The sequence below is a fragment of the Dermochelys coriacea genome, chromosome 11 (assembly GCF_009764565.3).
Source record: "Dermochelys coriacea isolate rDerCor1 chromosome 11, rDerCor1.pri.v4, whole genome shotgun sequence".
NCBI lineage: Eukaryota > Metazoa > Chordata > Testudines > Dermochelyidae > Dermochelys > Dermochelys coriacea.
The window spans coordinates 38,480,601-38,499,721 of NC_050078.2; the positions used below are offsets into that span (position 1 = coordinate 38,480,601).

General features: G+C 39.1%; 1 protein-coding gene across 1 annotated transcript in view; it reads right to left on the reverse strand.

The window, feature by feature from the left end:
* STK39 (serine/threonine kinase 39) overlaps nt 1–19,121 on the reverse strand; it is a 198,400-nt gene that overhangs the window by 44,962 nt on the left and 134,317 nt on the right. Inside the window, exons 15-16 of the mRNA XM_038422540.2 lie at nt 4,011–4,063; nt 1,852–1,920 (exon numbers count right to left, since the gene is read on the reverse strand). Coding sequence (XP_038278468.1) covers nt 1,852–1,920; nt 4,011–4,063 — 122 coding nt within the window. The remainder of the gene's footprint in view (nt 1–1,851; nt 1,921–4,010; nt 4,064–19,121) is intronic.

The following is a 19,121-nucleotide window of genomic DNA, read 5'->3' on the forward strand; positions in this document are numbered from 1 at the left end:
TTCATCTTACATATTCTGAATTCCTTCACTGGGTTCTCCTCATTCATCACTCTTTCAAAATAATCATTCTAAACTTTGGTTGATTGACTCGCCTTTTTTTTTTTTTTTGGTCTGCAATATACCTAATGTCTAATGTAAGCAAATTCATTTACATCCCTCACCATTCTCTCTTGCCTTGGGGAGTTTATAGATGATCTTCTCTCCCTCACGTCTTCCTAGTCTGTTATATAGCTTGTCACAGGCCATACTTTTATAGATCAAAACACTTCTTTTGGATTCCTTTTTTGCCTCCATGTATGCCATCTTATCACTGCTTTTTGAAGGTTACTGCCCCTCTCGCCCAATGGATTCTTTCACTTGACAATTCCATCTCAGGACTGAATTTCAAATACTCCTTCCTGTCCCCCCAAGTTTTCTCCATCCCATCCATATGTCATCTCTAAAGCAAAGGGGAGGGCTAGAAGGCGAGGGATTCTTTTCATGGGAACAAGCTGAATATTAAGCTTGAGACTTTGTAGGCAGAGAGTAATGGCTGCAATTCTGGCAAACTCCCACTTCTGCTATGAGAAAAATTAGGAAAAGAGTGGGTGACTGCCTGTGGGAGAAGGAACAGGGAGTGGCAGCTGCATTTGGGGACTGAGTCAGACAGGAATCATACTCCTGGTTGACAGCTATGGAGACTGAAATTGTCTGTTTATATGTAAAGCGGGTATGGCTTCTTTTTTAGCTTCTCAGTCCCGGCAAAACAAACATGGACTTTGTTTATACAATAGCATTGGAATATCAGTTTCCTTCCTAAAATACTTCAGCGAATTAGATTTTGATTAAGTATCTGAGTAACCTCTTTTAGGTATGTGATGAGGCAAAAAACCCTCAAGCAGAACTTTTTCATAGTTAGATGTAGGAAACTGGATCATGGATGGTACAGGGATCCAACCGAGTGGACCAATGTGGTGAAGAAGGACAGCAATGCAAGTTGAACCCACAAGGAGTTGAACCTATTAGGTAAACTGGACAAGCTACTCATCTGAACCAATATGTGATGGGTATGGATGTTTGTTGGCTGCTTTGATTCTGATACTAGTGCAGTAATTCAATTCTACCTAGTGTTACCAGTACCAAATATAGATCAAGTGAGAGGTAAGCCACTAATATTTTTTAATGATGTTCCAGTCACAAGTGTCCTTTGTTGTGCTCTTCAACAATTCCTTTATTCTGGTAAAAAGAGGGTGCAAGAGTCCTGTAGCTTCCAATTTTTGAGGAGCCAAGTTGCAGAGAAAAAAAGAAAGACTTTCCTAACCAATCATGTTTTTCTTTGCCAAGTATTTTAGAAGCAATCACCAAAGACCTTAGGGCAATTAACCACTTTGAGATTCTCCCTTTTCACTAGAAATTGCTTAAAGACATCAGGTGGGATTTTCAAAAGCTTTCAGGACTGCTCTAATTCCGCTCTCTCTCTCCCATGAATTCAATGGGAGATTTACTATGGACTTCTATGGGAGCAGAATTAGACCAATGCTGAGCCCTTTTGAAAAAATCTCATCCATAAATCCTAACTAGCTAATTCAAAAGTCAATTTTCTGTTGAACAAAAATTGGAATTAGCCCCCTTACTGCTTGGAAAACAGCAGGAGAAACAGCCCGGTGAAATCAAAACCTACGTTAAATTAGTAGGAGTTCTGACTTCCAGTGAGAATGGAAGGATTTATATCAAAGTGGACTACTGGCTCTCTTGTGCATATATGAAAAGGAAAGCAAAGTAGAGAATGCATTTTATATAAAAAGATACAGAAGCACATCCATTTAGCACAAGTTGTAGCAAGAGCATAATTGCAAACTAAGTGTAATTTACCTATAACAACATCGTGACCATCAACGAGGCCTGCAGAGAACAGCTCTTGAGAAACGCCATCGGCCGTGTCTGTCCAAAAGGTGACATGAATACGTATTAGTGGCCATAAAATAAAATAAAAATCAATAATACAATGCAATTTAAGAAGATATATGTCAGCTTCAAACACCCAGCTAAGTGTGCTTGAATTCAAAACTGTCTTTATTAGAAAAAGATAAAAAGGTACCACAATTTCCTATTGATTATTAGCCCATCATATTCCGCACAGCAAGAAACAAAATAACATTTTGAATCTTCATGAAGCCCTTAAAGATCATTGCCTGGTTTTGGCAATTACTTAACTCGATATTTTATACTGCACTCATCACTGTAACATCAGAGCACCTTACAAGAAAATAAGATAGGGATTTGTTGCTGTGTGATTCTCACTCTCTTCCTCCCAAGGCAGAAAAGGTAACTGTGTTAAGTTCTCTTGTTTAGCTTTCTTTATTATGGTTATGAAGGAAGAGCTACATTGAAGAGATGGGCCCTTTCATTTGGATTTTTAAGATTCAAGGTCATTCTGATTAGGGAGTTCCATTGCTGTGGAGTAGACTCTAAGAGCACAGTCTTCAACTCTCATGTCTTATTCTGTGTACAGCTACTTCATTCCTGAAGGATGCAATTGTTGTAGAAAGCTAGGGCTAAGGAAGGAGACAGTGCCTAAAATAGCTCAATCCCTACTCCTGCAGAGCATTGAAGATTAGACCTACAACCTTGTTCTTAATGTTGTCCGTAAATGGGAGGTCAGGTCACTGACCAGAACCCTGGAGTGATCCAGCCTAATGCTGTTTTTTTAGTAAGCAGGCTTCTGTATTTGTGATCATTTGGACATTTTCCATGGTTTAGGTAATCATTCCCAGGCTTAGAGAAAGTTGCAGTAATACAGCCTGGAGGTCACAAAAGCATATATCATGGTGTTTACCTGTCTGTCAGAACAGCACACTGTCTCCTGGTCAGCCCTTGTTCTCTCTTTTTATCCCCACAATCAGTAAGAAATCCAGATAGATGAAGATCTGTTTGGAGGATCATCTAAAGGCTGATCTCCTTAATGATTGCCAGTGATAGGGGGTATGTTTGTGTACTTGTATTAAAAACAAGTGATTGCAAAAATCCCACTATATAAATAAATTACATTAATACGAGAGGAGAGCATATAGCTCTATATATCCCTACAACACTACTATGGGTATATTTTACCCAAAAGAAAATACACACACACACACACACACACACCTTCCTATGTCCAAGAAAAATACATTTAAGTAATCCAATTTCCCTTCCAATTTAGATTACTTTCTAGGCAGCAGCACGTTTAGTATTTATTCAATTTAGAACACTCTGTTGTAGTGAAATTTGAAGTACAGTTATAGCCCAAATGCTGGCTAAGTAGACAGTATCTTCTTACTCAACCTATCAGCTGTGTGTTTTAACCAATAATATCTGCAAAAATACAGTTTTATGGCTTCTTACAACTATTAGCAATAGAAAGCAAATACAGCTGGAAAAGTGAGCTGGATTCTAAAGTTCCAATTACAATGACTTAATTATTAGTGATGATACACAAACCAGAAATAATTAACTTTCAGATAAAGATGGAGTTTGCAGAATTGGCAAACACTTCTCACTTGTAAAACTGAGCAAGTTTTATATGGAAGCAAAAAGAGACTCAAATGTGGACCCCCACAATGCCATTTTCAGAGTAGTATTTCAGACTATAACCACATGTGCTTTCAGGGATACCTTACTCTATTTTCCATCACGCATACAATGATCAGTTTATTGTTACAGCATGTGCATTTTTATGGTGCAACTCTTATGTCACCTTGCAAAGCGACCTTTCTATATACTGCATATTTCACTAGATTAAAAAGTGAAACAAAAAGTCTATCCTGTATCTATTATACTGTACAAGATATAACCTCTGTACAAGATATAACCTTGTCACTAGAATTTACATATTCTGCACTATTTTTGTTTGGTTCAAATAGTGTAATATAAAACCTTTGCATAGTAGGAAACACTTCTGATTATGGTTAATATAAATTACCACTCTGTAATCAATTTTGAAATATCCTTTTGAGCACTAAAATAATTATTTTAATTACAAGTTGTCTTACCTCTGCCTGGAGTAAACTCAAATCGTATGTCATTAAGTTCCTTTCTAGAGTTCCTGAAAAACATTCAGTGCAAACATTAAAATAAGTTTGAATAAGCTGTGCTTCACTACAAGTGCATTTAACTTTATAAATAAGTTGCTGTTTATATATAAAGAGCATTTTACAGTTTTATGTTCTATTGTTACCCAACTGGAGTATAAAATACAAGCAGACATAAATAAGGTGAAAATCCCAGGGAAATTTAACAATACTGGTCTTATAAGAGCAACCAACAGAATTATGTATTTTTAAAGTGGCATCCGATTCAGTAAAACAAACTTATTATTGGGGGGCGGAACCCAGCACCAATCCTCTAATACAGGAACAGCCCATACTTTAAAAAGTTATTGGGATAATCATTGCTGCAGTATTTCAGTATGGTACTTCAAATTTTCAGTACTTGTTGTACCAAATCTTATTAAAACTCTGTACAATGAAACAAGAATATCTTGCTGAGTATGATGGATTATATTTAGATTTTTTTTTTAAAAAAAAAAAACAAACAAACAATCTTGGCCACACCATTTACAGCCAGAAAATTTCAGGGAGCCACATGCTAGAATAAACCCAGAAAACTAATATAAAATAAACATCAGACACTGTATTAACCCTAATAAGGTTAGTTTTCAAGTGAAATAAAAAACATAATAAAGCAATGTTTTGAAAGACAGAAATCTCCCAGCATTAAGTTATATAAATGTATATGTACTATAACATTAGAAGCAAATCATTTCTCTACCACCCACCTACCATCGAGGACAGAAATACAGAGTAAGAAAAATGGTTTGTTTTGTTTTTCCCCTCCTTGCCTGACAGTTAATGAGAAACAGTACAAAACATGGAAGTCTTGGGAATTCAAAACTATAAGCAACCCAATAAGGTGGCTCATTTTTGGTTTAACAATTTATATAGCAATTCTTAGTTTTATAAAAAGCAGTACAGAAACAGTTAACAATAAGCTTTTCTAATAAAAAGGCTAGAGCAATGAACATTTTAAAATTATATTAAAACGAACTGTTTCCTATGTATTACTTATGAAATGCAAAATTACCTTTACTAATATATCAGCTAATGCAACAAGCCATTACAACAGGTTAAAGAAGTCTTTGTTTCTATTAACTAAAGAAGAAGCTACAATTGTGTTTTCCCAGTGCCAACTGTTCCAGTCACACCACAATCCCCTACGCCATTTATTTGTCTATCTACTTTAAAGACAAAGGTATTGTTGTATACATTTTCTGTTGCAAGATACTTTGGCAAATAAAACTATATATAAGAAAGGAATAACAGAAAATCTCTGTGTGAATGAACAGAGTTACTCTATAACAGTGGTGGGCAGCCTGTGGGCCGCATGGGGCCCATCAGGGTAATCTGCTGGCGGGCCACAAGACAGTTTGTTTACATTGACTGTCCGCAGGCATGGCCACCTGCAGCTCCCAATGGCCGCAATTTGCTATTCCCAGCCAATGGGTGCTGCAGGAAGTGGTGCAGGATGCAGGGACATGCTGGCCACCATTTCCCGCAGCACCCATTGGCTGGGAACAGCAAACCGTGGCCACTGGGAGATACGTGTCGCCATGCCTGCGGACGGTCAATGTAAACAAAGCGTCTCGCGGCCCGCCTGCGGATTATCCTGAGAGGCTGTAGGTTTGCTCACCACTGGTCTATAATGTTTAATAAAATCAGTTGGAAAACTTTTCAAGATTTCACTGGTAATATACAAACCCTTACACTTATTTTATGTCATTCAGGTAAGCCATATTGTCTATTTATTCTTTAGGTGCCTACAATCAATATATTTTCTAGAGTAAAACAAGATGTGATTGATTTTAAGTAGTAGTCTTGCCCCATTGAGGCAATAAATAGCTTGCAAGATGCCAAATTGGATTTAGTTACCGACGGTCAAATATCGAAGAAATATTTTTAGACTCCTACTTAGCATTTTTAACTGAAAGCACATTAAAGCCAAAGTATGCTATGAAGTATCAAAGAAGCCAGAAGAGACACATTTGCTTTTAATCATATAATAAAGTACATCAGTGATGTAGTTTAATTTACAAGCACCAAAGAGAGGTCTTCAAATTCCTAAGCAACTCTATCTCTGCCCCTAAGTCACAGGATACATACGCTCAGACCCACTAGTCTCTGGCTAGACTGCACACAATCAGCATGGGAAAATAAAATGTAAGTGTGATGATACAACACACATAGTTTCTACCATGTCAACAAAGCGAGGATACTCATTATCTGTTAGCATTTGAGCTGGTCTAAGAACAGTGGGCACATACGTGCACGTAGTTTTCAATATGCAGCAACTGGCATACACTTTGGAATGTATTCCTTTATAAAGGGACACTGTCATCTTGAAGTCTAGTCAATTTAAAGAAAACTGAGTTTGAACTAGTCTCACATACTACACCTGACCCTGAATCACCCTGCCAATTTTTGTGGGTCTTTTTAAATGGTTTTGTCCCCCAGTTTCTCTCATAAAATGGAGAAACTGATGGAACAGAGAATGAAATCAGCGAAAATAACGAACATGCAAAGTGCTGTCTTACGTAGGAAGCAAATAAAAGCTTTCTTCACTTGAACCTCTTAAAAGTGACATCTAATATTAATGCATCAATAGCAAGTAAACAACATTCAGAAAGGAGTGTTATTATTAAATTGATAGTGTCTCTTTAATCTATAGTATTTGTGCAATCTGGCCAAGTTATTGTTCCTATGGGAACCATGACTATACATTTTACATTTGATTTCTGTGTTTAAATCCTCAACCCATTCTCACAATTTATTGTGATTTAGCATAAGGTGTTAGAGTCGGGTGTGTTTTCACAGAGATGTGATATTTAATCAGATATTCAGTTTAAACACACAGTGTGCACTTATTATTTAGTACTCACCCTGAAGTAGCACCCACAGTATACTAGGCTGTGTCTACACACACAAAAGAGAGAGTCCCGGGACTCAAGAACGCACAATCTAAACAATAGGCAACATTCCAGCCAATGGTAGGAGTTGATGCTTGGTATAAACCGTGCAAACTACTTCAGTCCCCGTACTCTCTCTTCTTCACATCCTCTCCTCAAACATGCCAACTAACCTGCTCTATCATTGTTAACTCAACATGCACTCCTTCCAACCAGCTCAACCTACAGCATGGATTCAGGTTTGGTATGAGAGAAGACGGTAGCCAGTGGCAAGATGCCCTTGTTAATGCAAGTATCTAAAAGGTTAGGTGCCCGCATGGTGTCTCAAAAATTCCTGGTGATTTGCTGATCACAACTCTGAATTGTTGTTTGGGATCTCTTATGGGATTATCCCATGCCTTGTAATCAAAATGTTGTCTTCTTGGGTGACTCTTGTATTCTTGAATGGGTGGGAAAATAGCTTCAGTGTGAAGTTCCTCTGCCAACTTCTGTGCACTCTTCAGAATGTTTTGAAATCCCTCATCTGACTGGTAAGACTGTAGGTATGACCTTCCAGGGTCCAGTTGTTCCATTGCTCCAGATATATCAAGGTCAACACTTTGGAGTCTCTTGCTTACAACAACATTTATTTCAAACAGTATGTCATGCCACAACACTAAGCCACACAGAAATTTGAAGTTATGTTTCTGGTGATTCCGTTTCCCTCTGCCACTGTTCTCCCACGAACAGTTACTGTCATAGCATTATCCTCCATAATGGCAACTATGGCATCGTCTATCTTCCCAATCTGATGTTTGATAGGCTTTATTGCTTCCACTTGACTTTCCCATCGTGTGGCACTCAGTGGTTTCAGCGTCAGAGAGGATGTTCCCAGATGTTGCTTCAAAGTTTGCCATCGATGAGTTGATGTGGAGAAAAATAATTGATGCTTTGAATTACATAAAAAAATTCAGCAGTCTCACTAGAAGCTGATGCTGCATCACTGACCACCAAGTTCAATGAATGAGAACTGCATGGGACAAAAAAAGCTCAAGGGTTTAACTCTCAGATCCATGTCTGCACTCCTCTGTTCTTTCCTCTCATGTTGGCACCATTATCGTAGCCCTGACCTCTCATGTCAGTTATCGCGATTCCTGTATCTTCCAGCTTTTTAAGAAGCACATTTGTCATACCAGCTCCTGTAGTATCATCAATGTCAATAAATTCTAGAAAATGCTCTCTGTCAACCACCACTGCAGGGCCATTTTCACTAGGTTCTGTTGTTACAAAACGCACCATTAAAGTCATTTGTTTCATATGGCTGATGTCGGGTGTGCAGTCCGGAACAACAGAGTAATATCTTGCTGACTTCAGATCTGCCACAATCTTCTGTTTGACTTTTGTTGCCAGTAACTGTATGATCTCATTTTGAATTGTTTTTCCAAGGTAGTTGTGTGTGTTCATTTCTTGGGTGGTGACTCTTCTTAGATGCTCCTGGAGCATGCATCAAATTCAGCCATCAGCTCCACAATTTTAAGGAAGCTTCCATTGTTTGGCACATACAGCTGATCTGAAATGCCATGCAGTGCTAGGTTTTGGATAGCAAGCATTGTCACAATGGCAATGAGCCTTTTCAGAACATTTTGCCAGTAAAGGAGACTCTGATGCAATCTTCTCTTGATCCTGATCATCTATGGTGGCCTTTAACCTCAGTCTCATCTCAAGCTCTTTCCACCTGTGGAATGCTCTCTGGTGATTTCCTGCCTTCTCATGGCATTCCAGATTTCTAGCCAGATTTTTCCAGCCCTTTGTTCCTGTAGAAACCAATGTGGCTGGAACTGGACTTGGACGAGTTTGTAACAAAAACAGTATGCAGCATTCTGGGTTTTTGAGTACATAACCATGGCCTCTCCACTTTGTCACCATTGGGGATTTCACGCCAGTAACGAGTTGGATGGAAACTTCTATTTTCATTGTCTTTGGGGAACATGAAGTTTTTCACTTGCCGTGGCTCATGCGGTACAAGGAAGTCTCTCAGGCTACTGCTCAAGTGGGTCCACAGTCCTGGATCATCTAGACTTAAGGAACTAAACTCAGCAGCAGCTGTTTCTTGCACCTCTGCCACACTCTGATCTACACTTTTCTTCAGGAATGTGCATGGTTACATCCATTTGAGATGGAGATTTGGATGCTGCAGTAGCTGCCAGGTCACCTGCATTCTGACTAACTGGTAGATCAGGCATCTCCTCACCACTCATATCCTCACTAGGGCCGGAAAGCTCACTGTGAACATGTCTATGTATCTCAGGAGAGCTCCTTCCTGCTTAGATAGAAAAGCTCCCTTGCTTTCTCTCTTTTCTGAATGCTGCCCCAGAGGGGCGTTTCTTTTTCTCTCATGACTGCTGTTCTGTGCCAGCTGTAGTGGCTCTCAACATTCAGTTGAAGGGGACAAATAAGCAGGCTGGTAGCAAGACCTGAGTGAGGGAAGATATCAGCGTCTTAAGGGCCTAAACAGGCTCCTACTACTTCAGTGGACTGCCTGTTCTCCTCAAGTGGGTTCAGGGAAGCAGCAGGAAACAGGAAGCTACCTGAGAAGCTGGAGTTAATCAGTGCAGTCTCCTGGGGGTACTAGAGAGGTACATAAGAGGCTGCTCCTCCTCCTTCTCTCTCTCTCCCTGCAGCTCCTGTTATTCTCTCTCACCTTTTCTCCTGCCTGCCTGTTATGTCTCTTGTGCCCTCCTTCCTCCAGCACAGCACTCCACCATCTCTGTGCATCTCTAGCAGAGAAAATACATATACACCAGCAGCAGACACAATTTTCTACACTCTGGGTCCATAGCCTGGCACCTGAAGCGGCTGCCTCAGTTCACCTCATGGTGAGGCCAGCCCTGCGGAAGAGGCCACCAATACAACTCTCAACATGGACCCAAGTGGCTAGGAACCCTGACAAAGGAGGCGTGGTGTGGTTGTGGCGGTTAGTTCTGCACCCTGCCCATAGTGTTGCCCCCACTTTGGTCTCTGTGCAAAGCTTGGTTTTTGTCAGGGTGAGGTGAATTTCACCCAAAATATGATTTAAAAACACATTAAATAACTTATTTCTATATATACTTTCTCTAAATATGTCCAAGCTACTTGTACTTATTGCGGACTAAAACTGGAGGTTAGTTTATAGCTTTAAGATATGCTTGAGTGGTCCAAGTGTAAAATAAACTTCTGAATAATATCTGAAATGAGTAAGACATCATTCACCTGCTCCAATAGCTTAGCAAGAGCCAATCCAATTTTTAACACAGCTTTTTAGAAATAAAGTAAAAAAAAAAAAGATTCCATTTGGGCTCAATGAAGTTTTCATCTGAGAACAAACTATTCAAGAAATGTAAGAATGCGTGGAAACAGGCTTATAATTAAAGTGCTTCATCAACCATAACTACAGCACTGCTTTAATAGAGGAAAGCATAGGGTTTTTTTTCCATTCTAGCTGCAGCAATGTTTATTAAAAACTGCTTTAATATAAACAGTTGCTTTTTTCCCAGTACTTTTTCCGCTCACAGTTTCTTCCCATGTATACGAGATCAGACTGCTTATATAAATGGTACAGCATTCAAGCCTAAAACCACTGCCTTCGTATTTACCAGGAAAAAAGCATTTCGGCCAGTTCAGCATGCAACAAAGCCACTGGATGTTTCCTATACATCCTAAATTTCCTTTTCCAAAATTTCCTTTTCCTTTTAAATTTTCCAAAGAATTTCCTTAAGATTCTACAGGGATTGTGCTGCAAAAATCTCCTTTCCTTTCAGATTTCCAATTTTGGAATTAGTTAATTTTCACCATCAATAAAACATTAGTTCATTTACAAAACAGAAATCTCATTTTTTGGAAACAGCAAGCAGGCTAAGCCCAGAGACTAACTTAATTGCTGTAGCACACACTTTTTTCTAATGAATAGCTCAATCTACTTGAAAAGCTAATAGCAGTAGAATGTGTTTTGCAGTCCATTATTCTTCTCTTCAGTAAGGAAACTATAAGCAGGTTCAAATTTCAGTGTACTGGGCCATGAAGTTTTTCTGTAGGAAAACTAAATCCAACAGGCAGACACATTCAGCCATGACTGAGATCTATCATCACTTGCTAGATACATTATATAGTCAGGAAACAGTAAAAACATAACAAAAATAGATACTTCACCTTACCAAAATGAGCTAGAAGATATTGAAAAATTACAAAGCTACAGGCAATGTTTATAATGAAAAGTATCCACCTACTTAATATACCAGACACTTGAAAATTATTTTAACTTTGAAGTATCTGGCACTTTATTCTAGCAAAACAGATACTAAGAGGTAATTTGGAATCATCTAATAGAAATATATAGCTAATGCAACTATGCAGGTATCAGATTAGTAACATACAGCCTTTTATTAGACTCATTTGCTTCCGCCATTAAGTCAACATCCATTAATCAGCAGAGAATTAGTATAAAATGATGTTTCTCTCTGGAAAAACCAGGGAGGCTCTGGCTTTCAAGTAGCCTTACCAAGAAAAGAAAAAGCTCTCTCAGTCTTTGGGCTCACTTCCAATATCAGATTCCAAGAAATATGTGGAATAATTTATTCAGCAGAAGGCTGACAGTGTACTTCACATTAAACACCATTGAAATAGCAAGTGAGTCAAATGCCTAACATCCCCCTTATACAGGACACTGTTTTACCAAATGCAGGAGGCATCACCTCCTAGCACTCAGTATCTGCATATTGCCTTTTGAAGCTAGTGCAATAGGAGCACCAAATCTTTACTACATGCCTTTTTTGGGATGAACAGTAGAATCACACTCCATCAGATTTGTACCAACACTGAATTGTCCAGGCTATGTGGGTTTTCACTGGGAAACTGAGAAATCCAAAATACAGCACTTGGGAACATTATATGAATTTGTACTATTCTGGGGACTGTGTGTCTAGCAACCGCAGATTAAATTTTTCCAGCTGGAACATTCAGTATATAACAAGAAATTAAAGTATTATATACTATTTGATGCAAGTTACTAATAAGCAACTTTTAAATGATCTGATTTTCAGAGCAGCATGTATGCCAAACACAGTTTAACAGTTATAAAAGGGAACTGCATAGTTTCACTGTATGCAGTTTGCCTCCAGGGAAACGAAAGCCCTGCTATAGTCGGAGTTTGGGATTGACGACTTTTTTGGACTGTGGCATTTTACAACCAAAAGACGAAATTATGACCTAACTTTCACTGCACTAAGACACAAGCCACAGGCCCCAAAATACCACAAAATTAGCTACAAAGTTTTGTAGTGCTTATTGGTCATGCTACATGTACTTTGAGAGCGCAACTTTCAAAGACAGGATACAACTGTTCCATCATGTGGACTACCCTTTATAGATTCTCTGACAGACCACTTCCCCTCCCAGTTGCAATCACATAACGTCTCCGTGGCAATTTCAGTAATTGCTTACATGGAAAAATAGCAAGGAAAGTATTCATATGCATTAAGTGTTTATTTTTTCCATTTAGGAAAGTTATTTTTACTGTCTTTTTCATTTCAGCTCCCCATGGTGCTGGAGCATCATTCTTTCTCATCTAGTCTATTTCTTTAAGGCCTAGTAAGTTTTACCAGAGTACTATGTAGGTTAGGAGTGTGAAATGAAATGAAATGAAATAAATCATATCTCAAACCAGTATAGCTAGTCTGGAAAAAGCCATAGCGTAGATAGAGTGATACCAGCCAAGAAGTATACATATTCGGTTCAAGGAACTAGTTTAGATTATACTGGCAATAGAGTTCTTTTGCCAGTATAAGCTGCATCTCCAACAGAGAAATTGCCAGTATACCTCTACAGGGAACCCTTTCTAGAAATAGCAACGTGTAATTTGGAAACAAGGAGGAAGAGAGCCAGTATCATGTGGCCAGCCCGGTTTCTGAAGACCACCAGCAATTGTTCCATTGGCCACAGTTTAGGAAGGAGACAAACTTTCGAGTTTATACAGCACTCGTCTTCAGCTCTGGGAAGCATACTCAGAGTGTTACAGATAAATACAAGGTGGAACAGATAGTTTAACACATTTCAAGGGATCATTTAAGGTGAAGTGGCCAGTTAACACCTCTCCTGTCTGAGGGGTGGGGGAGGGGATGGAGATTAGTGGGTCATAATTTGTTGTAATTAGCCATAAATCCACTCTCTTTCTTAAAACCATGATTTTTTGTGTCTAGCAAAGTTATGAATGTAAGCTCCCAGGCTTGTCTTTTGAAGGTGTTATGCAGGATGGGGACAGAGGTCAGATATAAAGTGATCTCTTTGTGAAGAGTTCACCCATAGGTGATACGGTATTTTTGTCTTATTTTTCTGGCGTGAGTTCATTCAACAGCAAAGTGACAGCTTTGTGTCACCCATATAGTTGTTATTTAGGCAATTAGTGCATTGGATGAGGTACACCATTTGCTGTGATTGGCATGTGGATCTTGAATGATGTGTTTTGGGGCGTGTTGAAGATTGTAGCAGTGAAGGTATGTCTGCAGGTCTTGCATCTGTTCTTCTGGAAGGGTCAGGTGTGCCCTGGTCTATGGGGAGCTTGCTTCTGATGAGCTTAGAGAAGTTTGAAGGTTGTTTGAAGGCCAGGAGGAGGAGGATCAGGAAAGATTTCTTTCAGGATGTTTTTCCCATTGAGTATGGGAGGTAGTTATTTAATGACACCCTGTACGAGTTACAGTGTAGGGCGGTAGGTGACAACTAGGGTGTATGCGGTTGAAGAGGATTTTATTTCTGTATTGAAGCAGGTTCTCTGGGGGTATTTGCATGGCCTGTTCCAAACTATGAAAACCCATGGATACTAGCCATCGTATTAAGATGGCTCCCCAGTATGCCAGCCTCTTCACAGGCCACCTTGAAGAAGAATTTCTGGACAAAATGCACCAGGAAACCAATGAGATATCTCAGATGCATCAATTATATTTTCATCCTCTGGACAGACAACCTAAACTCCCTCAGATTTTCACCACAATTGCAACCACCAATACCCATCCATTAAACTCTCGCTAAAAAACGTTCACACTAGCATCAGCTTCAACAATGAAACCCTACAGACAAACTATATACAAGAAACCCAGAGATTACTGGATTTGGGAGGTAGATCTGGTGAACACCTGAAACTCACCAAGAAATCAGTTATCTACAGATAGACATTTGTGTACCACAGAATACACTTCAAGGAGACAGTCCAGGATATACATCTTAAAACATTTAGAGATTAAAAGATCTAGCATGTCTTTCAGTCTCTCTCCCTACCAAATGCAAGACCACAAATTGTCTGCAAGCAGGTTTATATTTTTTCTAGTCCATTTGCTATTTAAAAGTTATTTTCAGAATAATTTCTACTAACTGTTGTTAACCTAGAGATTTTTTGCAAGCCCACTTCTAGCATTTGATATGTGAATTGTGTTATCTGGTGTTGGACATACAGATCAGGCTGCAACATTTGTCCTGTGACTGGAGCTGCCAAATTCTTAGAATGAGATCATCAGCAGCACAAATACTGGTAGTTGAGGATTCATTGTTTCCTGCAAACATTTTCTTATATACCCACACACTTCAAATTCACTGTTTCTGTGAATTTGTTTGCTGAAATATTCAATGAAATTGAGCACAAAGACATAATAAAAAAAGTAATGGAATTGGCTATAGTTTTATTATTAGAGTGCATAGCCAAGGAAAGTTTGGTGGCATTCATTCACCCAACAGTATTGCTGACTGCAACATTTTTATGGCTGATTTAGAACAACGCTTCCTCAGCTCTTGTCTGCCCCTACTCTACTTGTGCTACATTGATGACATCTTCATCATCTGGACCCATGGAAAAGCCGCCCTTGAGGAATTCCACCAGGATTTCAACAATTTCCATCCCACCATCAACCTCAGTCTGGACCAGTCCACACAAGAGATCCACTTCCTGGACACTATGTTGCTAATAAGCGATGGTCACAAACACCACCCTATACCGGAAACCTACTGACTGCTATGCTTACCTACATGCCTCCAGCTTTCACCCAGACCACACCACATGATCCATTGTCTACAGTCAAGTTCTACGATACAACCACATTTGCTCCAACTCCTCAGACAGAGACAAAACACCTACAAGATCTCTATCAAGTATTCTTAGAACTACAATACCCACCTGCTGAAGTGAAGAAACAGATTGACAGAGCCAGAAGAGTACCCAGAAGTCACCTACTACAGGACAGGCCCAACAAAGAAAACAACAGAACGCCACTAGCCATCACCTTCAGCCCCAAACTAAAACCTCTCCAACGCATCATCAAGGATCTACAATCTATCCTGAAGGATGACCCCTCACTCTCACAGATCTTGGGAGACAGGCCAGTCCTTGCTTACAGACAGCCTCCCAACCTGAAGCAAATACTCACCAGCAACCCCACACCACACAATAAAACCACTAACCCAGGAACCTATCCTTGCAACAAAGCCCGTTGCCAACTGTGTCCAATATCTATTCAGGGGACACCAGAGGGCCTAATCACATCAGCCACACTATCAGAGGCTCGTTCACCTGCACATCTACCAATGTGATATATGCCATCATGTGCCAGCAATGTCCCTCTGCCATGTACATTGGCCAAACTGGACAGTCTTTATGTTAAAGAATAAATGGACACAAATCAGACGTCAAGAATTATAATATTCAAAAACCAGTCAGAGAACACTTCAATCTCTCTGGTCACTCGATTAAAGACCTAAAAGTTGCAATTCTTCAACAAAAAAGCTCCAAAAACAGACTCCAACGAGAGACTGCTGAATTGGAATTAATTTGCAAACTGGACACCATTAACTTAGACTTGAATAAAGACTGGGAGTGGATGTGTCATTACACAAAGTAAAACTAATTTCCCCATGTTTATTCCCCACCCCCCACTGTTCCTCAGACGTTCTTGTCAACTGCTGGAAATGGCCCACCTTGATCATCACTATAAAAGTTTTTTTTCCCCCCCCTCTCCTGCTGGTAATAGCTCACCTTACCTGATCACTCATCATAGTGTATATGGTAACACCCATTGTTTCGTTCTCTGTGTATATAAAATCTCCCCACTGTATTTTCCACTGCATGCATCCAATGAAGTGAGCTGTAGCTCACGAAAGCTTATGCTCTAATAAATTTGTTAGTCTCTAAGGTGCCACAAGTACTCCTTTTCTTTTTGCGGATACAGACTAACACGGCTGCTACTCTGAAAATCATCTTTTACGGAATTCCAGCCAGTTTTCAATCCAGGTGACAGTATTAGTGTTTGAGCTAATTTAAATTAATTTTAGAGGCAGGATTTCATGAGACTATCAGATGTTTTATTAAAAACTCGGAACAATTACCTGCTTCATTCCCTTCATCCATTAATTGTGCCATAGTCAAACAAAGCAAGTCTTTTGTTAGGCAAGACCCATTCTCTAGAAAGCCACAATGCTTATTGCTTACAGTCCCATTATCCTCTGGACATTTAATGATTTCTTTAAATTATTTGTTACATTTTGAGAAGGCTAGATAAAAGCTACAGTTAGGTTTCCGGAATTCAGAGCATCACTTCTTTCTTTTGGTGTAAGCTGCCTTTGCTTTTCTGGTCTTTAGACATCTCTCAAGGGCTAATTAGCAGAAGTGATCAATAAATTAACTTGCTAATTCCCTTGATATGCTTAGATGCAGGTCCTGTGGACTAGCTCATTTGTATGTAGATTTCCCAGGTATTCCTTTCCTTTTTTTTTAAGCAGTTCCTATTCTGTAAGTTATAAGTTACTTTCGTTAGTTGTTCAAACTGATTATTTATTTTTGTTTGACAGAAATGTGAGAAGAAAAATTCAGTATCTTAGTCATTAATTTAATCTCCCTCATAATTTGTTAATAACTACTTTCTTCTAGTACTACTCTCTCCTCATATATCTGTGAAAATTACTCTTCGAAACACACACACACCCCTTTTTGCAGTCCCTCGTCATGCTTATTTGGCAGGCAGCTATGTTTCTTGCTTCTTCAGAAGCACTGCAGCCTGAGGCACCTTAATTATGGTAGTTTGGGGAGATTTCCCAGCTTTTTTCCTGCAGTAGAGCAGCATACACTAAAGCACATTAACTGGAGTTAATTTTCCAAAACTGCTTTCTTGATAGCTAATGGGCACATTAGTCACTTTCAGGTGCCAAAGTTCTACAGAGTCACTTAAAATCACCCACTGCCCCCTACACCAAACATAATGAATGACTATTTAATCATACCACAACATTTTGGCAGGCATCACCCTTGCAGGGAGATTTTGGTATTTAAACCCTGCACTTTATGACAGACATTTTTAAATCCTTCATTGATTTTTTGCTTTCATTGTCATCATGTGATCCAGATGTTAAACAGCTAAGGTATCCCACTTTCTGATTTGATAAGCACTATGTTTTCATACAGAAACCAAAGCAAGGTGGCTGCTCATTTTATCACTTGATCTTTCTCAGCCTGGCCTTTCCTCTTTTAGAAGTTGACCCAAAGGCCAAAATAGAATATGAGAGAGAGTGAGAATCTACAAAACAAAAATTCTGCTTTAAAAGCAATGATTGTGGGAAGTACAACCACTGAAACTGCGAAGTGAACTTGATTGTAGGGGAAGCATGAGACAAGACAGTATAATTTCATGCACCCACATTTAAAAAAATACATTAAGTAGTTTTTACAAATAATTACCTAACTATACCCCTGCTATGGTCAAGTAACCATGTTCCACAGGCTAACTACAAAGAATCTACCAGTACTGACTACCATTTATGGTTGGAGATTAAGATAGGACACTATGTTTTTGGAACTGTAAGTTGAAAAGATATTAAATGGGAGTATATATATTTTTATTTTTATTTGTAAAATGTCATCAGTTAGATATATAAATGCTGATACGAATGAGACCAGAGTGAAATAGGTATCTTGAACTATAGTGGGTCTAGTTTTCAATCAAGTTGAGCTAGCCAGGATAGATGACAAGTAGCAAGTCTCCATGGATTTCTTTTTAATATTATACCAAAACCTTTTTTTAAAAAAATAAGTAGTAAAGCTATTGAAAACAAGTTGCTTTACTTTTAGCCCCTTTCTAGAGAAAATGGATATAGTGATTCTTATTTATCAATTGCAACTTAAAAAGAAGTTTGTGATTTAATATATTTATTGTTCTGCAATAGCAGAATCTGTACAAAATGCCATTTTGTACAGATACTGAAGTTTCATATGACAGTTCACTGAATACTCTTCATGAGGAACACAAGCAACACTATTTTCCAACATGACTTCAAGGCCTTCCTTTTCTGCTTCCATCCCAAGAAAGGACAGGTTGACAAGGGGGGGGGGAAATCAGTTTGTAGATCTATTTTGATCTAGCACAAAATGATACAAAAGGTTATTCCAGGGCTACTGACAGTTTCATTCCAGAAAAAGTTGGTTAGCAGACACGCATATAAAAAACAAATTAAGAAAAAGTGGACCTTATGTTCACCTCAAGATCTGGGTGAACTGAGAAGGGGGAGGGAACACTAAAATGGGCTTCTAAGAACTAGACTTGGAACACTTCTACATAAAAGCAATGCAACAGGGACATCTGTATTCATTACCTGTACATCTGTTTTATGTACTCTAGCTATCTCAGCCCACCCCTTAACACAGAAGGATATTCTATATTCAGACAGACAGGCAGCAACAGTAAGAAACTAAGTTGTGCTGCTGCCAGAATACTCATCCTCATCCAGCTGCAGCTTGGTTTTACTCTGTCTTAACTGAGCCAGACATGCACAAGTAGCTGCAGCAGCCCTGACCTGAGGAAGGATTCCCCACACCCACGCTTTGAATTCTTTTCTGTGTTGTTGATGCAAAGAAAAATACTTCTATTTCCCCTCTTTTTCTTGACCGACAGTTTAATACAGAGGACGATAGAGGTCAAGGGGAAGGGAAAAATGTTTTTAAAAGATGAATATCAGAAGCTATTCTCTGTGGCATTGTCATAAGCACAGAGTCAGCCCGGGCAAGAGCCCCAGCTTGCTCAAGTGGAGAGGCCATTAGGGAGCCAGAACTCTACACATCTTCTCTTCTTAGGTCATTTGGCATAATAAAAGCCTCTGTGTACCT